Source organism: Bombus terrestris, chromosome 8 (assembly GCF_910591885.1).
Source record: "Bombus terrestris chromosome 8, iyBomTerr1.2, whole genome shotgun sequence".
Classification (NCBI taxonomy): domain Eukaryota; kingdom Metazoa; phylum Arthropoda; class Insecta; order Hymenoptera; family Apidae; genus Bombus; species Bombus terrestris.
The window spans coordinates 5,304,448-5,327,104 of NC_063276.1; the positions used below are offsets into that span (position 1 = coordinate 5,304,448).

At 32.9% G+C, this 22,657-nt stretch overlaps 2 protein-coding genes across 5 annotated transcripts in view; one reads left to right on the plus strand and one right to left on the minus strand.

The window, feature by feature from the left end:
- LOC100645200 (proton-associated sugar transporter A) overlaps positions 1 to 5,817 on the minus strand; it is a 24,366-nt gene extending 18,549 nt beyond the window's left edge. Inside the window, exons 1-2 of one of the 2 annotated variants that reach the window (XM_048408239.1) lie at positions 5,713 to 5,817; positions 1,764 to 1,813 (exon numbers count right to left, since the gene is read on the minus strand). In XM_048408239.1, the coding sequence (XP_048264196.1) occupies positions 1,764 to 1,774 (11 nt within the window). In that variant the 5' untranslated portion in view covers positions 1,775 to 1,813; positions 5,713 to 5,817. Of the gene's footprint in view, positions 1 to 1,763; positions 1,814 to 5,712 lie in introns of those variants that run through there. The other variant, XM_048408238.1, reaches the window with a different exon arrangement.
- LOC100645837 (synaptic vesicle glycoprotein 2A) overlaps positions 1 to 14,263 on the plus strand; it is a 22,538-nt gene extending 8,275 nt beyond the window's left edge. The window contains exons 1-11 of one of the 3 annotated variants that reach the window (XM_012311177.3): positions 1,121 to 1,378; positions 4,374 to 4,424; positions 4,925 to 5,086; positions 7,634 to 7,796; positions 7,995 to 8,116; positions 8,445 to 8,686; positions 8,943 to 9,269; positions 9,999 to 10,143; positions 10,523 to 10,682; positions 11,678 to 11,805; positions 12,069 to 14,263. In XM_012311177.3, coding sequence (XP_012166567.1) covers positions 1,297 to 1,378; positions 4,374 to 4,424; positions 4,925 to 5,086; positions 7,634 to 7,796; positions 7,995 to 8,116; positions 8,445 to 8,686; positions 8,943 to 9,269; positions 9,999 to 10,143; positions 10,523 to 10,682; positions 11,678 to 11,805; positions 12,069 to 12,139 — 1,653 coding nt within the window. In that variant the 5' untranslated portion in view covers positions 1,121 to 1,296 and the 3' untranslated portion in view covers positions 12,140 to 14,263. Of the gene's footprint in view, positions 1 to 1,120; positions 1,379 to 1,440; positions 1,743 to 4,373; positions 4,425 to 4,924; positions 5,087 to 7,633; positions 7,797 to 7,994; positions 8,117 to 8,444; positions 8,687 to 8,942; positions 9,270 to 9,998; positions 10,144 to 10,522; positions 10,683 to 11,677; positions 11,806 to 12,068 lie in introns of those variants that run through there. The other 2 variants (XM_048408240.1, XM_003397177.4) reach the window with 2 other exon arrangements.
- The last annotated feature ends 8,394 nt before the right edge of the window (positions 14,264 to 22,657 follow it).

Here is a 22,657-nt window from a genome sequence, read left to right on the forward strand (position 1 = left end):
GGATGGGTGTTTCATGGAAGAACAAGGGTGAGTGAATGCTCTTTGTACGAGATGTAGGATACAGAGAAACATCTGTGAGTGCATATATGCCTAGATGAATGAAAGGCAACTGCGAATGACGTCACTGTTTGAAGGTTGATGTACGGAAGGCGAGGTATATCGACATCGCTTACACTCGACATTCCTATCCAAAAGTTACTTTTCTCAGAAAAAAAAAAAAGAAAGAAAGGAGAAGAACCTAAGTTCAAATGAATTTGACTTTTCATTTTGCTTCTATGATAATATAATCGTTATAAAACAAACATTCGCAACAAATAAAAAGATATATATAAATACTCGTGAAGAATATGATAAAAATGACCTTCCGCTGGACGAGGATTAAGGAAATCGTGAATCAAAGAATTCTATGGTCATCTCCGTAAGCCACCGATGTAAAAAGGATTATGGATCGTAACCCGTTATTCGATAATACAGTGAAATACACATAGAGCGACAAAAATACAGGATCTTCTATATGTGTATTAATAAAAAGGAAATCCCCTCGTCGCAGATATCGCAACAAAATGTTTCTGATTTGGTATGACAGGAATTGCAATTCCTTCAGAACGCTGCGAAAATACTTGTTCGATAGGATCCATCTTTACGAACGTTCGATCGCGCTTGTCGTCGATAGAAGCAATGAATTTCCGGCTATGCGAGGGATCGCCAAATGACGAACGAATCGCTCGTCTACCCTTGCATTTCTAAATTTCACTAAGGCGGAGCGCTCGCTCCGTTTAGAGTTTCATCTAAACTCTAAACGCACCATTGCAACGTTCTAAGAATGCACCAAAGAACGCTTGTTCGATTCTTTTAAGCGTTTAACGGCAGAAGTAGCGTGCGATTGGTTTCATGAAGTATTCTTGCGAATGTTCGGTTCGGTTCAAATGACGAGGAGGAACTGACGCGATGTGCGAGTTTCCGACCACTTTTTATAACGGAGATAAGAAACAGCCGTTCGAGCAGCTGGCGAGCAGAAGGCTCACACGCGAAAGATAACCGAGAATATCGAAAAGCCTAGCTAAAGCCTATGGAACGGCGGCAGCAGGTTTATTGTCGAGAACTGTTGAGGGGGGCGGCGCAGTCGGTCGGCCGATCTCGTGGCGAGCGAAACTCGGCGACCGCGGACACTCGGTTTAGGTCGGTTCGACGGTGGTTCGACGAAAGCAAGGACGCGTTACTACCGTGCTATTATACCCGCTAGGGAGATCAGCGACACAGCACAGCACAGCGATGCGTTAGTTGCGCGCGCGTACGATGTCGGGCGATATCGCTCGATTCGAGAGCGAGCCGGCCGCCTCCGACCCGCTAGTGTCGGACGCCGTTTCCACGTTGCAAGGTAACTCTTTTTCTTCGCGTACGTCGCACGTTTGTTTTGTGCCCTTTCTTTTTCTTAACGCGCGTCTAAGGGAAACAAGCAAGAGCATTCGCTCGTGTCCATTTAGTGCAAACTCATTTACACCAAAAAACGTTTCCCCGCAACGAACGCGAACGAACGTTCGAGGAGATTAGACCGAGCATCTATAGAATACGCGATAGTTATATTCTCGGTTCGATCTTCGCTCGAACCTGTGACAACGATGTTCGATGGACGGATTCGGATGTTTATCGTGAGAAATTTGAAAATGCAAAAGTGCGCAGAGTCTCGCGTAGTACGTAGAAATATACGAACTATTCGAGTACAATATTCGCTATAGCGTTTAGTAAGTAAAACGACTTCTTACCTAAATTGCATTTTATCATAAAACCAAGATCCAGTTCCTAGGCTATCAGGCTGAAACAGATAAATAGAATACAATAGAATAAGAAGATTTTTAGAGCATTCGATTCGACGAACAATGGTCAAAACGGTATTTACGTTTCAATTCTGCACGTTCTTATATTTGCAAATATCCCATAAATGCATACAAATGCATAGTCTAGTTATAGATAGATACATATGTATGTACATATATCTATAGATATATAGGATGAATTATGATCTCGAATAAAAATAAAGTACAACGGGCAAATTCTATGACTCGAAACAAGTGGAAATGATGTCTTATGAAGAAATAGCTTGGAAAATTTTAACGGATTGCTTTTACACGTGATAGATACTTTGTATGTTTCCTTCAACTATAAATTATTATACCACATGTGTTTCTGTATCGGATATATAAAAGTTTACTTGTTATTAGAAGCTGTGACATTGTACTAATTTCAGAGACGATGGTTGGCCGAAAATCATAAAGCTTATCATACAAGAATAACGTAAACATGTTAAAGAACAGAATGATGCTAGAATAATTACTATGACGCAAAAATATTATTAGTTTTGCCAAATATTACATTTTTATCGTGCAAACTTTATAATAACAATATTCTATGAAATTCACAAACAAGTATGATTACAATCGCTGTAATAAAACGGCATTGACGCATTGCGGTATTTGACTGGCAGTTTGAGAGATATTTGCCTGGCCCGTTGCTTTTGGTGGTTTATTTTTATCTGAATTGCTTTACCTGCTTCTTACTTGCGTCAATATAGCATAACGATTTGCTTGCTATTGAAAGAACTGACACTGTATTATGAAGTTAAAAAATTTATTTACACCAAGTATCAGATGCACGTGTAGGCGCCTTTTCTTTTTTCTCAAAGATGAAGCGCCTCATTTGTACCACAAATTAGAGAATAGTAAATTTCAAAAAATAAAATTGGAAGATCTTGAATTCGAATTAGATTTCTTTATACAACAAAATTGTAACATTTATTTCTTTGGAAATATTCGTGTGTTATTTTATATTATTATAATAATAGATAAATAATCACCAGCGAAAACAAAGAAACATCAATAGCGTTAATAAAAAATTACTATCAATGAGTTCTAGCCATAAGAAACAAATATAATCAATCATAGGTGTTACCGATGGTGATTTGCTGTCTGTCTAATTCGAGCTTAATCTGACTACTTTTGATGCACGGAGACCAAAGGAAAAGAAAGAAAAATTCCGATATCTAGTTACCAATGCTGATGATTAATCTAAAAAGTCAGCGTAATCTAAGACTTAATTCCAAAGACTAAAACAGAGCGGTGTATTTAAATTTTATTTAGCTTAACTCAATATTATTTTAATGGCTCACAACTTCAGCAAAAAAATCGTGCAATCATGATCGGAATTCAATTCGAAGTTAATCCGCGTTTAAGCCAAACTTAATCAAAAAATAAATAACGATCGTCAGATCTAACGCGATATAATCCAAACGTAACTCGAAATTGTTTTTGTCGTATCAAAATTTCAAAATAAGCAACGGCTTACAAATAATTATCTACATAGATATTTAGTTCTGGCTCGATCTCTCTGATTACAGATCTCAGACGGAAACTCGATTAATCGCTAATAGTAATAAAAACTAAATCGCAAATAAAATTTTAATCAAGTTTAATCTCACAGAATAATCTCGACTCAAATATCGTGCAAAACTTAATACGAAGTCTAATCTTTGTCTCAATGTTAGACTTAAACTCGACCTTCTGAAGACTAAAACAAAAGAATGCATTAACCCAAACTTGTACCCATGTTAATGTGTTAGAGATATAATTAGAGATATACGTAATTAGGTCATTTCCATAAAGAACGTCGTGTTTATATAGAGACCGGTTCATTGCCATCGACCAGCGCAATTATCTTGTAAACTCTACGTTATTCGATAAAGTATTGGGTTGACAACTAAGTGATTGCGGATTTTGTCAATACCAACTAATAACAAAACCCGCAATCACTTAGTTGCCACCCCCAAAAATTCTTTTTTTTTCATGAGCTTTGCCAAATGGATGATAAATTGGTTCCTAAACAGATATTCCTCTCGTCTAGCAAACACTCGACAAGTATACTCGACGTATTGCGAATCTTTACGTATCTTCGTGCGTCTTTGTGTATTTTACATACATTTTAATGGATTATCGCTAATAAAGGTCAGAGAAGCGTAATGTATCAAAGGTGACAAACAAGTGTGTAATCCCAGTGTGTTGCAAGAACAAAGAAGTGTTTTGAGTAGCGTTGCGAACTGCTACAAAGACGCGAGCGAGAGGAACGATTTATAATTTATAGGCAAGAAAAGCCTTCGGAAAGACTTGGTACGCTTTTGTTTTCAACGGATCGACAGAGGGACGTAGCACATTCGAGGAATGTTTTTATTCTTGGAATGAACATATGATCACGGTGGCGGGTCTGACTTTCACGTCAGCCTGTACGGTTTCTCATTCCATCTTTCTTTCTTCTATCTCCCCCTCTTTCTCTCTTTCTCTCTTATTCTTTTTATGAGTAACCGCGTTATTTTCTCGTATTCGCAGGCACCAAGCAAACGGCGGAAAGCGTAGCTCAAGATGCCGTCGACCAAACAGGTATGCGTTTCTTGGGTTTTTAATTTGAGGATGTTGAAGAGCAACGGTGGATTGACTCGAATACGATTGAATTTTTATTTTTATGATAGTCGTAATTCTTTCGTTATTTTATAACATTATTTTATGGTTTATAGCTTATCTCTATAGCGGGCTATCATCTTTGCATTGATCAAAAGCATTAATCTAAATACAATTGAACTTTTTAAGGGACAGTCGTTTGGTGTTGTTGTAAATGAGTCAATCGAAGGCCCCGTAACCTAATAAAGGGGGAAAATACTACTACTGTTGTTACTAGCCTAGAATTTTTATTTTTACGATATTGGAATAGAAACGAAAGAGTAAATAATTTTGTATATCTAGAAATGTTTATTCTCAACCGTTTTTCTCCAACTTAATCTCTTGTATCTTATTTGTATATATGTTCGCAATTCGCAATATCAAGTATGAGTATATAACTATAGATGCGATTTATTCTAATGATTCGTGGTATCTTTCCACAGGGTTTGGCAAGTTTAACCTTAAGATTATGGCCGTCTGCAGTCTGATCTTCATGAACGTGGCTTTTAGTATAACAAGTATCGGTTTTGTATTACCATCAGCGGCATGCGACTTCAGAATGACCACTGTTGACAAGGGACGCATGAGCGCCGCCCCCATGTTAGGTAACACTCGAATAATCAGCATCTTATTAACTATATATCAATGTTCCTTCCGGCATATCAACGATATCATTAACTACTTTCATTTTTGCATACACATATGACAACAACAATCCTTGTCTGTCGCTGACATTTGCTTGACAATTATTTTATGACCATGTAAGAATTTTATGATTGTGTTGTTTCAACTGTAATAATCTATTTAATTTAATTACAAATTATATTTTTTTTATGGGTTTACCGATTTTTATTGAATCACTAATCGTTCTAATCGCAATTGTTATTTGCAAATATGAACGAGGATCACGTAATTTATTTTTAACGTCATTTTATATATTGTTGCTTGTAGTTGGGAAATACATTTTTTGGTATCAAAAAGAAATGTGAAATAAGAAATACAAGTTTGTCCTAACCCGGAGGGAAAGGACTTATAAAAAACAAATAAACAAATAATAAGATGATAATTCTTTAATAATTCTTGTTAAAAGAAAGAAGATATGTCACTTACAAAAGTTCCATTTTCGTGCTTTAATATGGCATATTTGCTTCGTATAATGTTTCTTTATTCGATCGATATCACTTTAATACTGTTATCAAATATGAAAATAGCCTATATATATTGCATTCACCTTATCACTGGAATGAAAATGTGTTGCGTGCCTTTCCGAGGCTCGCAAACGCCACACGCCCTGCAATCGATTTCCATGGTGTTTCGTCAACACGTTGCGTTGCTTACATTAGCTCGAACAGGACATCAAACCGCGTTCCTTTCGAGTTACATAAAAATCCTTGTGAAATTCAAGTTATTTTCCACTCGTTCAAGCCTTCTCACTTTCCTTATTTATATACGGACAAGCGGATATTCGTGCAAATATTTATATAAATAATGGCAATCATAAACAATAGAATTATTTTCATAAAAACGATTAGAGGAATAAAATTTAAATAGAAATTTGTTGTACTTAATAAATATTATAACAGATGCTGAACTTTGTATATTTCATATACTTTTGCATATTACGCGTATTTTTGCACTTTTAAATTTCCCGTAACTGCATAAAAAAATTTCGCAGTCTATTTCTATCGAACCCAGTCTTTTTCATCCATTCATTGCCGTTTGCCATCGTTCGTTCCTTTGTCCGTGTTATTCCACTTTATGCGGTATAAATATTGATGACGATGTATTGGATTTAAATTTTTCTCTCTATTTATTCACCTTTATCATGATTCACTTCATTGTTTAAGTCGTTTCTGAAGATAAAACGGCCTATTCTCTCTCCTTCGTCTCATAACTCAATTAGTATAATTTGCAATATAAACACACCTTTATATTTCCATGAAATTTTAGCTTCGTTATAATAATTTATTTCATATTACCGCTTCGTTAGCAATGTGAACAATAAATAGTATTAATAATATCCTTTAATTTCTATCGAATTAATACTTTTTTATACATTTGTCTATCACGCGCGAAGACCTTCTTTAGCATCGTCCTTTTTAAAGATGACAACTAATGTACAAACACTAATTTGCACAAAGAAAAGCTACACGACGAGATAAAGTTGATTCATCGCGGTGTTGATGAACGTACGAGAGGAAACTCTTGTGCAAAAGTATCCAGACACCAATGCTCTTCAAATGGAATGCGACATAAATTAATTGAATCGTAATGCGCGAAAACCAGGGACGTATCGTTAAAATGTCCATACAACGTTCCCACTTTGTCAGGAAATTGATTTTTCAATTAAAATTTTCTACACAGTTGAACATATCGATGTTGCAATATTTATAGCTTTACTTTTATATTCTTTTATCACTTAGTTCTTCATACTATTTAATTATCTAGTCGGTTAATTGATATTTCGTCGGGTGTTACAAATTCTTGTTACTTTACTATTACGAATTTCAGTATTAAAAATCGTATACCGATATTAATATTTAATTTACTATTATTCTAATATTAAATATTAAATATTAAATTGTTATTATCATATTCTCTTGTGTTAAACATAAATGCTCTCTCTATAATCCTTTTTCACATTCAGCTAATATATCACGAACAAACAACAAGTCATTGAACTTGTTTGCCACGAATTTTTCCGTTCGCCGTTAGCATAATAAATCGTTTAAGGAATAAAGCTAATTATTTAAACATACCACTAGCACGTAGTAAGAACGACTAACATATTCATGAAAGCAGTGACAAGAGACACGATCAAAGAATTACTACAATCGTCTAGATGACACCTGTCGAATACGAATAATTAAGCTTTGAAAGGTTACACGATGCAAGAACGTGACTCTTTGATCGTTTTCTGCTATTTCCATGCAACAACTAACGATTATTACGCGATAGATCATGAATATTCATTAGAAATATTCATTAGAAAAGAATATGCCAGTTTTTTAAAATACAAAGAACAGTCTATATTAAAAAATAAAAATACCCAACTAACATTTTCCTGACAATATTTTCTATCAGCAAAAGTAACTAAATAACTAAGATGGTTTCCTTAAGCGTTATCAATCTCTCTAATTATGAATTTATAGGTATGTTAGCAGGTTCGTACATGTGGGGCTGCTACGCAGCTATCAAAGGGCGAAGAATGTCGTTACTGGTCGCGCTATTTCTACATGGTATCTCTGAATTATTGGCGTCGGTGGTGCCATTTTATTGGGTCTTCCTGTTTTTGAAGTTTCTAAGCGGTGCTGCGTTAGTATTATTACATTTTATCCAACTTAAGCAGAATGACAGATAGATGATAAATTTAATGACCGTATAATACTTTACACAGTAAAAGTTTGGTTGTGATACGTCTTATTTCACAAAAGTGAAATAACACACGATTGACAATCTTGACTCCCTGTGTCTAAAGTCGAACATTTTATTTCAATTTAATTATTGCTTCAGTATGAATGGACAATCGGCCGTCGTTTTTCTATATTTGGGTGAATTTCAACCGACCAAATATCGGGACAAGATGCTCTCGTGGATGGAAATGGCTTGGGTGGTTGGAATGATCATTTTAGCAGGTAATTACTGTCAAAATTTACGAATTATAATATTTCGTTAATTTAACGTGAAGTATAGATGTTTCGTTTATAAATTTTTAGAAGATTCAGTAAAGAGATTGAAGTATTAAATTTTCTATTGAAATCAGTTTTAATGGATGTATAATGTAGATGTCTTGCGTTAAGTTTTAACGATAATAATCTAACGATAACGATCTTAATGATAATAAATCTTAGGTAATTTTTATTAGGAATAAAAGTTCGAAAACATGATCCTTTAAATATTTCACTCTGCCTGCGTTTCTTTCTCAAAATTTGTTCAACATTGCAAACTGTTTGGAAATTTCAGGCGTCGGCTGGATTATTATTCCGTTGAACGTGAACATCGAAACGGACAGCGGTTTCTTTTTCCATTCGTGGAATCTTTTCGTGTTCATATGCTCCCTTCCAGCCTTGTTGACCGGAACTTGGTTGCTGTTTTTCCCTGAAACACCAAAATATCTCGCGGAGACTGGACACAACGTTCAGATGCTGGATGTTTTAATGAGAATGTACTCTGAAAACAGTGGAGAGCCACCGAAAGAATACATAGTAAGTATTTATATTCGCTTTTCGAGTAACAGAAATCATTAAAGAGTTTCTCGGAGGTTGAAAGCTGCTATAAAAATATTTTCAAGATGAGAGAATTCTATCTTCGAGTCAATTTCCCTCAAACTCGAAATCCTATGTAAATTAAGCTAAATACGAGTAATATTTCTTTTAATTGTTGATTTGTTTATTTGATAAAAATATTTCTGTAATAGCAACGAAACGAAAGAAACAAAAATTTCTGATCTTCCATTTTCAGACGAAACTTCGCAACTGCGAGAATAACAATTTAAACGATTTGGTGCACCGAATAATGCACACCAAAGAGAGAGAAGATGTGAGCGAGAAATCCTTCCAACTGATGATAACTGACATATACATGAAAACCATGATGATACTGAAGCCACCGTTTCTTTGTAGAACGATTGTAATGTGTCTGATCGCATGTTTCGTCACGTCCTCTTATTACACGCTGACTTTATGGCTGCCAGAACTTTTTCATAGATACGCGGACTTTCAGGAGGCGTATCCCAATCAAACAGCTAGCGTTTGCACATTGAAGAGCGCGAAAAATGTTACAGAAATAGTGAGTGATCGAATAACATAATATAAATATGATTTTTAGGTGAAATTTAGAGGAATTTTTCAACATTTCTTAAATATCTCTTTCATAATTTTTTTATCGTTAGACGAAAGAAAAAAAAAAGGAGAAAACTATACATATATATTAGACAAAAAGGTGGACATCATTGTAATAGGAATTTTTTCTAGTAGAGAGTTGGCTCTCGCAACGAAATGTCGTATAAAGTAAATTTACAATTTGTAATTGTAATTGTTCTAAGGTTAGAAACTAGGAAGAGAGATATTGGGACGATTGCCAAGAAGGCATTATAGAATGGACAAATGAAAAGTAATAACTTTTATACAAAATTTAGTAGATAATTATTCATTTGTTATTCGTCGAATTGAATTTTGCAATGAAACCTCGTATAGAGTAGATGTGTAGTTTGCCATTGTAATTATTCTATGAAGAAGAAATTGTATTATTCTACATTTAGAATTTAAATTAAAGAGATATTAGGATGATTGCCAAGAAGCAATTGCAAAATAGGCAAAAGCACGGAATAGTTTGCGATATGTAGATGGAATACAAAGATCAGATGTTCGTGGTTCATTGCGTTATTATCTATACATAAAATTCTATTTATAGTTTGTTACGCGGTTTTAATTGAATTCTAGGATAACTTAAAAATCACTTGATATAATAAAATATTAAATACTATTACAGTGATTTAATGAGACAAATTTTGCACAGGATATGTCGGACGATCCGTTCGGCTGCAATTCCAGAGTACAAACTAGTGTGTTCGTGCACACATTTATTTTGGGTGCCTCGTGTATTCCGACAGGGCTGATATTGCCATTATTTGTTAACTACTTAGGATATAAATTTTTCCTCGGTAAGCAAACAAATATCTTTTTCCTTCTACCATTACGAGATTATATATATTTTTAGTTCAAAATATATTTTTATCCCTAACACATCCGTTGCTATTAAAATACAACTATTCATCCCTGAATTCTTTGCCTTCCTATTTTCATCAAGGATGTTATCAACAATTACATCAATGACATTGTTTAAATTAATCCAATTTATACACCATATGCGCCAAAAGCAGCGGATGTGATAAATATATTTTTGAAATTCTAATTGATTTCATAAGTATATCATCGAGCAATTCGAACTATCTCTTTAATCTCTAATTGATTTAATTTTCTTGCTTAAGTTGAGAAATTAGTCTATCGACAGATACCGAATAATTTTGTCTGTCATTTCAGTGATAACAGCTTTCATTCCTGCTGTCGTGACGGCTTGCCTCTTTCTGGTGGAGACGTCCACCCAAAACCTGATTCTTTCGTGTGCCTATGAGTCCGTCACTTCCGTTTGCTTGAGCGTCGTATATTGCCTTTTAGTCGATCTGTATCCAACGCACTTAAGGTAATCTACCCACACAGGATTCTTACTTTTTCCCTATACTTAATAATTCTAATAATAAAAATATAAAATAAATCCTAAGAATAAAAATAAATTTAAAGCACCTTTATTTTCTTAATCGTTTCGTAAATATTTCAATGGAATTCAAAGAGATCGTTCGTGAATTCGATAATTGTGAGAGTATGAATGCCTCTGTGATTTACTGTAGAAACTTGAAAAAATTTCATCCTTCCGCACGAGTTTTCTAAAAAAAGATCGCCACTTGTTTATTCTCTCCAAAGATATGAAGGAAGTTTATTGTGTGCTTATCGATCGATATAAATATCCCGGCATATAATGCTTATTTTTTCGTCTGTGTCAACTGGTTTATTTATAATAGAAACGATTATTCTTTTCGACGATCGAATATTGAACTAATCTGTCGATCTCGAAATATTATCTCGAGTGTTCTTGCTTTCAATACCTACGATAAAATACTTGTCTTCTTATATTATTATTATCGTTATCGTTTATTAATATTATCATCATAGTTGTTAGAGAACGTTATGCAACTTGATTTTTGCAGATCGAAATTGCAGTTGCGTTCTATTGCGAAATGTGATTGAAATTTTCGTCATTGATATTTCTTTCATAAATTGAGATTTATGTAGCTGTTGTTAGGTGTCTTTGGAATTATGTAACCGGAATAAACGTTATTATCGTAACAGAGAGACCTTATCGTTGGAATATTAGGTAGAGATCTATGATTAAAATAGAAATTACGTCCTTAGGGAAATTTACAAAATTTGTTGTTTCTTCGTTATACATTAACTCAATTATAATGTAAAAATATTGAAAGTTAATTACGATCATTGCCATTTATTATTTTGTAACAGAATCGATGTTATCATCGACGTAAATTTATAATTCTTACCGAACATAAAAAAATTAATTATCCAAAACTGTCACAAAATTAATAATATAAAGTTCAATAATTTTCAAATATAATTCTGTTTCAGGGCAATGGCGTCCGGTTTGTCTGCCTTTATCAGTAGAATAGGTGCCATTAGTGGCACTCTAATGATCGGCTACTTGATCGACGACTATTGTACATTGGTGATTGTTATCGTGGCTGCTCAATTATTCCGTATGTATTCAAATTCCGACCTCTCCATTCTTTTAATTAGGTCTTAAATTATCTCCAGATAATTTAAGATGTAATGTGTTGTATCAACTTATCGCGTTTAAATAGCGATAATGTCGTGACAGTACTTGTTACATCTATTAGACTACTCAAATTCATTCAATATCTGCAAATATATTTATAAGTTACTTTTAATTTAAAGCTTTCTTCCTTATATAATGCCTTATTGAATATTTATATGCGTGATATTTATTTATTTATTCCAGTGAGTGGTTTGCTAGCCCTGTTTACACCAGGAAGAAAGAAATCGAAAGCGGTAGACGTTGAGAAATCTTAACGATAGTACGGATTAAGCTAAAGAAAGTGAGACGAAAGAAAAGAAACAATCAAAAAGGTTTTTACATTCACAAGAAGAATTCTATATAATTTACTTTTCCATTTCTCTTTTTTTTTTTTTTCATAATATAAACGCATTTCGCTTGGAAACAAGAAATATAGGCAATTCTATCGATGAGAGAGAGAATTTAATTAAACTCGAAATAATTAGAGGATCTCTTATTTAACACCAGAAAGTTCAATCAGAACGACCAATTCACAAAGATTGGTAAAAATGATTAATTTCATTAGTGAGCGTGACATAATTATTTGCAACTCTTTAAACTATGGTGCTTCTGGTGTTAGAACATCTTTACTTTCTCTTAAGTTCTGTCAAGTTAAGAGTATGAAAACATGTTATTACTTAAATGTACGATATAATATTACAATTTAAATTTAGAAGAAAGATATTAGTGTTAAATTTACAGTATTTCTTTCTCGTAATGGTTAAGAACGTTAATGTCTTCATTTCTTGTTAACGAATTATATACTTATCTATATACATATACATATATAGAAACACCATCTTCTAATAATTAAACTATCGTGCCTGTGTACTTTCTGCGTATACTTTATCACGGCCGGTGTCTGCGTTATTTTATACATTTTTCTTAATACACACCGGGCATAATTTAGTATACTTTAAGAGGATGTCTGTTATTGATCGAGTGTATTTTGCAAGTGAAGATTCTTGTTCCTATACAATGGCTACAAAAAATAGCGGCACGCATTTTCCGACGAAGCATCTTTTTTTATCAGGTCGTACATTTCATTTTCACAGTATTAAATTTTTGCAGTCATATAGTACGAAATCTCACGTACTCGGAATTAATTAATTAGTACGTAAATACTATGATCGATACGTACAATGGTATAGGAATATATTTTGTAGCCACCGTATAGATATTTGTAGCTGCTATGAAAATTTTACGTGACAGTTTCACGTAACGCACATAATGTTTGTGAATACTCGGCAAATTCGAGAGGTTCACGATGATGAAAGTATATATGTGTTACATATTTTTCTACATTTCTAAAATATTAATATGTATCTTCATCGAGCGTCGTATACGGTAGTTAAAGAGTATACAGAATCTTTGTTTCTTAATTAAAATCTCTTAACATGTATTCCGGGATATTGTACTTTATTCTTCTAATTTATGGAAGAAGAAAAATGGCTATCTTGTTCTTTTCAGAATTTGCAGAGCGATTTGGAAGGGGTGTGAATAAAATTTAAAAAATCTGTCGCGGTTCGAATTTGTATCGTTGTCATAACGAGGGAATAAAATTAATACGAAGTGTCCTTTGGTAAACTTTGAGAAATTTGGATTTTACATTTTACTAGAACGTGAAAAGCATTCCGTCGCAGTAAGAATGACAAATTTTCTCAAAGAATAAGGAAAGTAGAAAATGATAAATCTACAGAATTTATCGCAAAACTGACTTGAAAGTAAATTGTTCGACTTTGTCTTAGTATTTTAAAAATCATTTGACATTAAACTTATCATTTTTCTGTGGCAACAGAACAATTTTAAGTTGTAATACCTGTACATATAATTACCGTGAAGATAATTAAACGATTAAAAATTTACTACACTCGTTCTGAAATAACCTGTGGAATATTCTGTTAAAATATTATATACAACGAAAAAGATCTTCGAATAAATAGATTAACGTATTTAGTACTTAATACACATACAGCTAAAAAAGCTAGGCAGGAAATAAATGCTCAATTATATAAACCATTATCACGGCGATCTCTCGTATTGTTAACACAGTGCCACGATATTTCTTTAACATTGCAAATTGTACGGTGTTAAGGGGCCCGCATACGATTAATAATATTGTCAATATCGCTAAGTATTGTCAAACAGTATTCATCGTGTGCAGATCTCTTTACGAAGCTTGATTCGATCGATCAGCCTCGAACTCTATGTAAATGAATATCGAACGCGACGATCGTATTCCCGACGCGTGTTATTCTTCTATTTTTCTATGTACGAGACTTTTTATATTGTAAACTGTTTATATGCCGGCCATCGAAGTACAATAAAAAATATGTTCTTGCTGAACCTATCAAAATCAATTATCGTCTATTACTTTTTGAAAGTTCGAAATTTATATCAAGTGATTTCAAAATGTTGTTACCGTATACAGGAAAATTTATTAATATCTCTTATCAGTGATCTTAAAAGATCGCTTAACGTATTTAACAATAAGTTACCGGAAAGAACGCTACTTCAATCGAGGTTTTTATTATTCGTATAAATTTTGAAACAACCTTTCTATCTACAGAGAGTAATGAAAGATAATAATTTTGGAATTAAAAGAGAGTAATGAAAGATAATAATTTTGGAATTTCGGAATCCTTTATGTCCGAGAAGAGTTCATTTATATTCTGCTATCGATAAATCTAGAAATTTCAGTTGAAATAAAAGTCTTCTTTACAATCTTTTTTGAAACCACTGGTCTTTATGGGACACAAGGAAAGAAAGGATCTATTAATTTCATAACCGCTTACTGATAAGAGTTCATGTCATTTTACGTTTCCGAACACATTCGCGTGCAACTTTAAATCTCTCCCTTACGAAATATCCTAATTCATAAACACCTCCTAAACCTCGTCGCTCCTCTAGAAAACCTATTTGTACCAAAAACTCATTCTATTTTCGTAACCGTATTTTACCACTTTGTATCAGCCTACTCGTTCAACATTGTTGACATTGACACGAAGCCTAAACGGTGTGCTTTGCAATTGGACCATGGCCATTTTTAAAGAAATACTTCTAATTCTTTCCGATCAACTTAGCAGTGTTTCTTTTATTTTCGCGTTCCTCTGTTTCACAATGAAATCTTAATTAAATATCGTAATGGCGAATATCGTCGTTTGGATGATAGCAATTAATTATTATTTTTTTCTCGCGACGCATCGATGACGGAGATATTGGGATGGCGATCGAATATTTGGCGCGAATCCACCGATCGCTTGCCAACACAGCGTTCGCGCGCATGCACGATATGCGAACTTAAGGAAAATTACAGGCTTACCTTGTCGATCTACGATTTAAACGCTTAGTTTCGTTTCATACCTGACGCGACCATTACTTCTCGATCAGTTGCCCTTTCATACTAATTCCATTCCGATATATATGTATACCGACCAACTCTTTTGTTTTGTGTTGCAAGAAGAAGACACGATACGACGATTTCGTCTTGGAAACTGATTTCAGTTAGCCAATGTGAGTTTGATTAATGGACTGCGGGTATTTATGCAAATTCGTATCTCTTTGAGTAAAATTCAGAAAATATCTGTTTTATCCAGCAGATATTACAACGAATACTACGCTTGAAATGTTTCTGCGTTTAATGCGCAGTCAGTTTGTTGTAGTTCAGTTTGTGTTTTTTTTTAAATAAATTTGTGGATTTGCTGGTTTATGAGAGAATCGATGGGAAAGCTGCAACGAGTTGTATGTAAGTGATAAATGCGGGTAACATAGAAAATATAAGATTGGAACTAGAGGATTTTATTAACAGTATATGATGTATTTTAAAGCGTTTATCAAATTTCCTGAAATTTACACGCAAATTTGTTGTACGAACGTTATTCAAATTATTTGCAATACTATCTTTTTGGAAGAACTTCTATCCTTGAGAGTATGATTTTGTTATTTATACCAATTTCCCTCGCAGTCTCTCGAATACTAAATAAAATTTGAAATTTCTTTACTGCTTCAACAAGAATTTTAATGATAATAATAATGTGAAATATCTAATAATGTGTGTGTGTGTTGTTACAGTTAAATAAAAAAAATCATAAATTATGTACAGCCTAACCCTTGCTATAGATAATATTAAATAGCGGATCATTAATTAAATAGCTTAACTCTTGCAGGGGCTAACATCTTTTTCCTACAAATATCTAGCATTAATTTATGATACAAATATATTTCGCTTTTATTTTCTAAAAGTGTACATATAACCATCGATCGTAACAAAAATATTAATAAAAATACTTGTCCCCATAAATAAATAAATTTATAAGAAAAGATGGCAATGGCAATTTTCACCTATATTTATATCATTTCGCAAATTTCTCGTTATCTGCGATTATTTCGTGTCACAAAAATCACGGTGATCCTTTGATTCGATGTTTGGATCATATTCAGGCGACGTACACGTGTATCTGATAAAACAGACATCTAAATCGTCGTCCTGGTTACGTAATACGGAATCTTGGCCATAGTCCGAATAAAATGGCCACAGTTTTCATTCACTCACTCGCTGACCACGATAATCGCGATTAATTTTGTCGTGTTTAATCCCATTGCGGATATTGTCGGCTTTGTTATGGGGAAAAATTGACGGATTGAAATGACGAATTATGAATGATGACACAAATCAAGGGTGGTCATTGGTTCGACAGATGTCAAAGTTGATGTATCGGCCTGTGCGAGATGGAAATCGTTGTGTGTTTTGACTGTAAACGATAACATGTTTGTTATGCGAAACGTTGTTGCGGTAGAAATATATTTTCTTCTTCTTTTCCTTTTTTTGTTTCTTTTGGTGTTTCGAAAAAATTTCTAGTGATTCTCTCAAATATAGTGAAGAAAGAAAGATTTGATAGAGAGGAAAGATGTTGAATTTGTTACATTTTCGAGTATTTTGGAAAAAACTCGAAGAACTGGTTGTTTTAAAGACATCAAAGAAGAAAAGATTTTGGATTTTTCTTATTTGAGGTAATTAGAAAATAAAAAGTTTGATTAACGTCCTCTGTTTTTCCGGTGGTTTGCTCTTTTGCTATAAAACATTATGATTGGGATCTGTGATCACTGTAAATTCCTGATACAACCTAATCCAAAGGGAAATGTTACAAAGAAGTTGGATTTATCAATTCCTGGTTCTACAAAAATCGCGTAAACTAAAATTGAACAGCCTAAAATAATGTTCCATCGAAATTTACAAATCAGTATACTTGTAGTTATCACATAATCTACGACTATACACAAATGCGTGTATGTAATGTATGAATCTGTAGCAGAATAACTCCAATATGACTCAGTATTATACAATGCGATTTAAAAATAACAAATATTCGTTTTATTGCCACTCGATTGATATCTCGATTGTTTCTATCAATTCATTTCAGAAACAAAAATTTCGTTCAAGTATCAACTCGAACTTGACAAATTCGTTTCCTAAGCAAACGAAGATATTCGTGTTTAATGGTTCGATCCACTCTACCGACATATTCCAGCTCGATAAGAGAGCAGATAAATCTCTTTAATTCGGGGACTTTAACCGTACGATTCTGTGATAATGTTGCAACGATCTCGATCAACAAGAGTACGATACGAAAACAAAGTACTGAAATATTACAGAAAAAATCTCATTTGACAATCTCGAATTTTACGACTTAAGATCCAAGTAAAATCAAGATAAAGTCCGAATAAATAAAATTTAAATAAGATTTCTATCGATTCGAAAGAAAACTCCGTCGAAGCAATTCATGTCTGAAGAATTCAATAAAATATCTAGAAAATTTCATAAAATGACGCTGAAACAGTATTGTGTCTTAGAGAGTGGAAACATGTTTTGTTAGCTCAGCTAAGTCGTCGATCTTACAAATTCCATGAAACGATAACGTAGCCTGTTTAATCGATTTGTGCTTTATGGCTCTTAGAACGTGTAAACTTCCGCTTTTTGCGATTTTCGCGACATAATCGACGATAATTAGTGATAAGTCTTATAACGCTACATTGTATACGCATTAGTTAGGGAAAATAAGCGTACATAATGATCGTTGATATTGTAAATTATTCAGACTTATGTGGCTTTATATTGTTTTTACGATCGCTGTACAGATATTTTTAACAAAGTTAACGTTACCTTAAATTCGCCTTTGGAGGACTACAGTTTCAGATTTTAGACACCTAAATAAAGATGAATATTAATATGCAAAAATATCGCTTGAAATTTATTTTTCAAGTTATATTGAATTTTTCGCTGAACACCTGTAAATAGGTATCGACTCAATAAACGTAACTCTCAATAGTTCGCATATTATAATAGAAGAAATATAACTGAATCTTATATCAAAAAAAAAATATGCACCAACTTATTCACGCTTGACCTAGACGTGACTAGATTTGATGTGACCGATTATTATCTGGATAAAACTAGCCACGATTCCGCGTCATCATTTTCATTTAACCGTAAACAGGCTTATCGGAGGAACACATGGAGTAACAACATAAACTGTTGTGTTCTTGCTTCGAATGAAAAATCTAAAAAATTTTATCAAATGTATCTAGACCTAATTGAGTTATCTATGAAATAATATAAATTTCATATCTACAGCGTGAAATAATAATTACAGTAGTTACAAAATGTATCGGCAGACAACTATATTTATTATAACATTTGCATATTGATTAACCTCTTGTAATCTTTTGCTAGCCTTAGCTTTTATCTGTTTGCTGTTATATCGTTGAAACGAGACATTGAATTATTGTACGTGATGTCTTCTCAGTAATCTACAGTCTTGCAATATGAAAGTAAAAAATGAAAGTATATCATTGAAATTTGATACTTTAATTTGAGCCCGGTCTGTTTTCGTGTATTTCATCCATAAACCATACCATATATGTAATTCAATATTATTAGGCAAAGGGTTAATTGCATTTGCTTGTGATTCGTATGACTAGAAAAATTAGGTACTATGAAAATGAAATTTGATAAAATAATCACTACAGTGAGAAGTAAGGATACGTGCCAATACTTTTTGTATATATACGTAGATCAAAATTGAATTACAGGTAAATTGAATTGTAACAGGATAGAGTCTGAGATTAAGTTAATTCAGAAATAATCTGGGGTTTTAACTGGGATTTCGTATTGGACTTTAATTAAAAGATTATACGAAATGGTACGAAATGAAAGACAAAAGAATTTATGAAGTATAAATTCAATGGAAATTTGATTGATAAAATTGAATAGATATAATGAAATTAAAATAAAATTCAATTAAATTGAAATAAAATGAAAGATGAGGAATATAATAGCTAATAATGTTTTTATATCGCTATATCTAGCTACTCATTCTCTTAAATGTTCCGTAATAAAAAAATTTAATTCCTTTTATTACATCGATTACGCTAACACACTAGCGATACATTAACAAGATAAACATAAGTATAAATTGTATTCCTAAGATGTATTACATTAAGATTTATTATTAATAAATATCTCGTTAATATCTTAACGATTATTACGTTCAAATCGCTTAGGTTTCAGACTCTTAAGTGTCTCGAAACAATAAAAGTGGGATTTATACCACTTGAAAGAAAACGAACAATTTTATATATTGATATAGCTACTTGCATTTTCTTATCGATCAATTTATTACAAGTATCAAGTAGGGACTTAAGATGTCTGCTCCCTCCGAAATATCTAGAAACACTGCTCACGTGGTAATCAAGATGTTAATGTAGCTAAAATTACTCACAAATGGTTAATTTAACCAATATACAAATGTCAACTATTATTACCTGTATCCCTATCTCGTTTATAAGATTTACTACATATTTGTGGGCGTATTATCGAAAAATCCCTTCCGTCATACTTGGCCCCGATAAAACGTCATGTTTTCTTCAGTCATTCGTACTACTGTCTGCTTAAACATTCCGTCGAGATTTCCAAGTGCAATATGCTGTTTCATGCGTGACGTTTTTTTCGTTTGTAGAAATAACCGGATAAAATTCGGACGGAAATACCGGTTGTAAAGATACGGTTTGACGAATTTTGTGTGGGATCCATCTTTGGACAATTCATAATAAAATTTGACAGTTTTAGATTGAATTCTGTCGTATATTATTAATTTGGTAATATTATATATCTAATATATGATATACGTAATGTATTATATACATAATATATTTATTATATTATACCTCAACAAGCTGTTGATTAACTAAATGTTATTCGTCAATGTTATAACATGTTGTTATACGTATTTGTTTTTTATCAGATTGGTATTAAATCTAGCGTATCGCGTCTTCTTTTTAAGAAATGTCCAATGATAAAAGATTAAGTCAAAAATCAACTTTGTGAAGGCTACAATAAAGTGGGTAAAGGATAATAAGATCATAAGGGCAAAAGTAGTAGGTAATAAAGGTATAAGGCCTACAGATCTATTGACCATATTGGTCCAAATAGTATTAAGATAATTATTCTGTTTCTACATATCTTTTTAATTACTATAGATCTTTTCAAAGCTGATGTGATGAATGGTTTCGGGTACAGTTTTATTTCATAGTAACATAATATCATTTGAAATTAGGTTATATAAGTTCAAGGTGTTGAATATTCATCTATATAAGGTACAAATGCTGTAAATATTCTTCATCATGTGAAATAGAATATTAAATCAAAACTAGATGAGATATCCTTAGATATCAAAGAGTGAAAAATAATCGTAGATGGCATTCCAAGCATGATATACTATGTGACAAACAGGTTACCTCACACATCTAACCGAATTTCGTCCAAACACTTTGTTTATTTACTGGAAATCTTATTACATATTTGGACAACGTGCATACAGACCCTGAAAATGTGGCTTATCTTTTTATCGCTATAAATCATATACATACCTACATAATACAGTAAAGAAGCACGTCGTCACGCGTTGTCAGTCGTCAGTTTCATTCCACGCATCGAAATCTCTTGAACATTTGTGCACTATCAAGCAAATTACACTCAATTAAAAAAAATACATTCATATTAAATGATCTACCAATTATATTATTAATTTGAAATTGATTCTACAATATCCTTTACTTTGATGAAATTATTAAAAATCCTTCTATTAAGCAGCCCTATTAGTATTATGAAAAACTGAGAATTTCAGTGTGCCAACTGGTGGCAAGAAATTGAACTACTGAAAGTAGGTTGAATATCCAAATAATCGCTAATGTTTAAATGGACACGTTGTGAAAAACGAGTGTCTTTATATTTGTTTTAATGCGTTTAAATTGATCGTTATGATAAGAGTCATATAATCATTTAACCAATTATAAAAATTTACGCATTGACATTTTCTCCTAGAAGAGATAAAACTAAAATACGTGGCCCGGTCAATTAATATATATAGAATCCAAAGAAGACTACCCATGAAAGCTATAAAGCCAATCATTATGTAGCTAACTATGGCGCTACCTCCTTTGGCTACATTAAAAAAGTAATTAAATGTAATCTTAAGAGTCGAATGATGGGAGAAAACAATTTGAAACCATGCACTGTAGCTACCTTTTAAAAAATAAAATACATTCGTTTACAATACTAAACGTGATACTAAACAAATTTCTTTGATGAGAATCAATGACGCAGACGTACCGACGCAGATGTACAGTACAAAAAAACCCACTCGTCACACATACGTTTCCATCATTAGGAGCAAACGTGTTAATAATAGTAATAATTTATTTCAGAACTAAGAAGTTGGTTGGAAAACTTGCATAAAGAACTTTAAATGACCACTCGGTTATTTAGTATTACACGTCGAACGACGAAAACCACAACCAGTGGTTTTTCCTTATACTCTATATACTCTATAAACAAAGTCAGTTTAGTATTCCCATATTGGTGGAACAATTATAAATAATTTGATTAAAGTAAAGGATATTGTTATTGATATTGGTAGAATTAATTTCAAACTCTGTATTTAAGTATGTATTTCTAAATTTTCACATTGATTTTAAATATTGCATCATATGCATTTTAAATAATGCGTATAGTCATAACGTGTCTCGTTACAGCGTCGCTAATGAAGTTTCAAAATGTTTCATATAACACACATAATATATCCGTAAAGATTTTTATGGTAAAGTATTCAAGTACATTTGTAAGCTCGAATAGCATCCTTTATTAATAAAGAACAGAATAAACTTTTATACAAAATAGTAAGTTCAATTCGGCGTCCATGCCAGATAAAGGTATCGCCGATGCATAATGCAGACACAGTTCTCGTACGTAATAAAACAACCTCGTAAGAGTAAACCGGTGTATTTTAATCAAAGTAATCTGAAGCAATTAGAAATCCCGTGATACTTGTTACAACTGTCTTATCAATTAGGTGCACGACTGTATCGTATGACATAAACAATTATTGCAAAACTGTTCTTAACGCACACAGTTCCATATTCTTTTCTATACTTACACTCTTCCATGCACATACACACTAATCCCTGTGTAAACAAACGGGGTGGATATCAGGAATTTTCAGAACACTCACATTTCTTTCCGTTTTTGCTTCCTTTCTCTTTTCTTTTCTTTTTTCTCTGATCAAATTTTTCTCAAAAGTCTCAAGTACCTTTAACTAGAGGGAAAAGCGAAGACAAAGAAGAAGGAGGAAAAAGACAGACAGGTAAGAGTGACAGAGATAAACGAAGCTTTATATCTTATCTGGGGAGAAGACTAATAA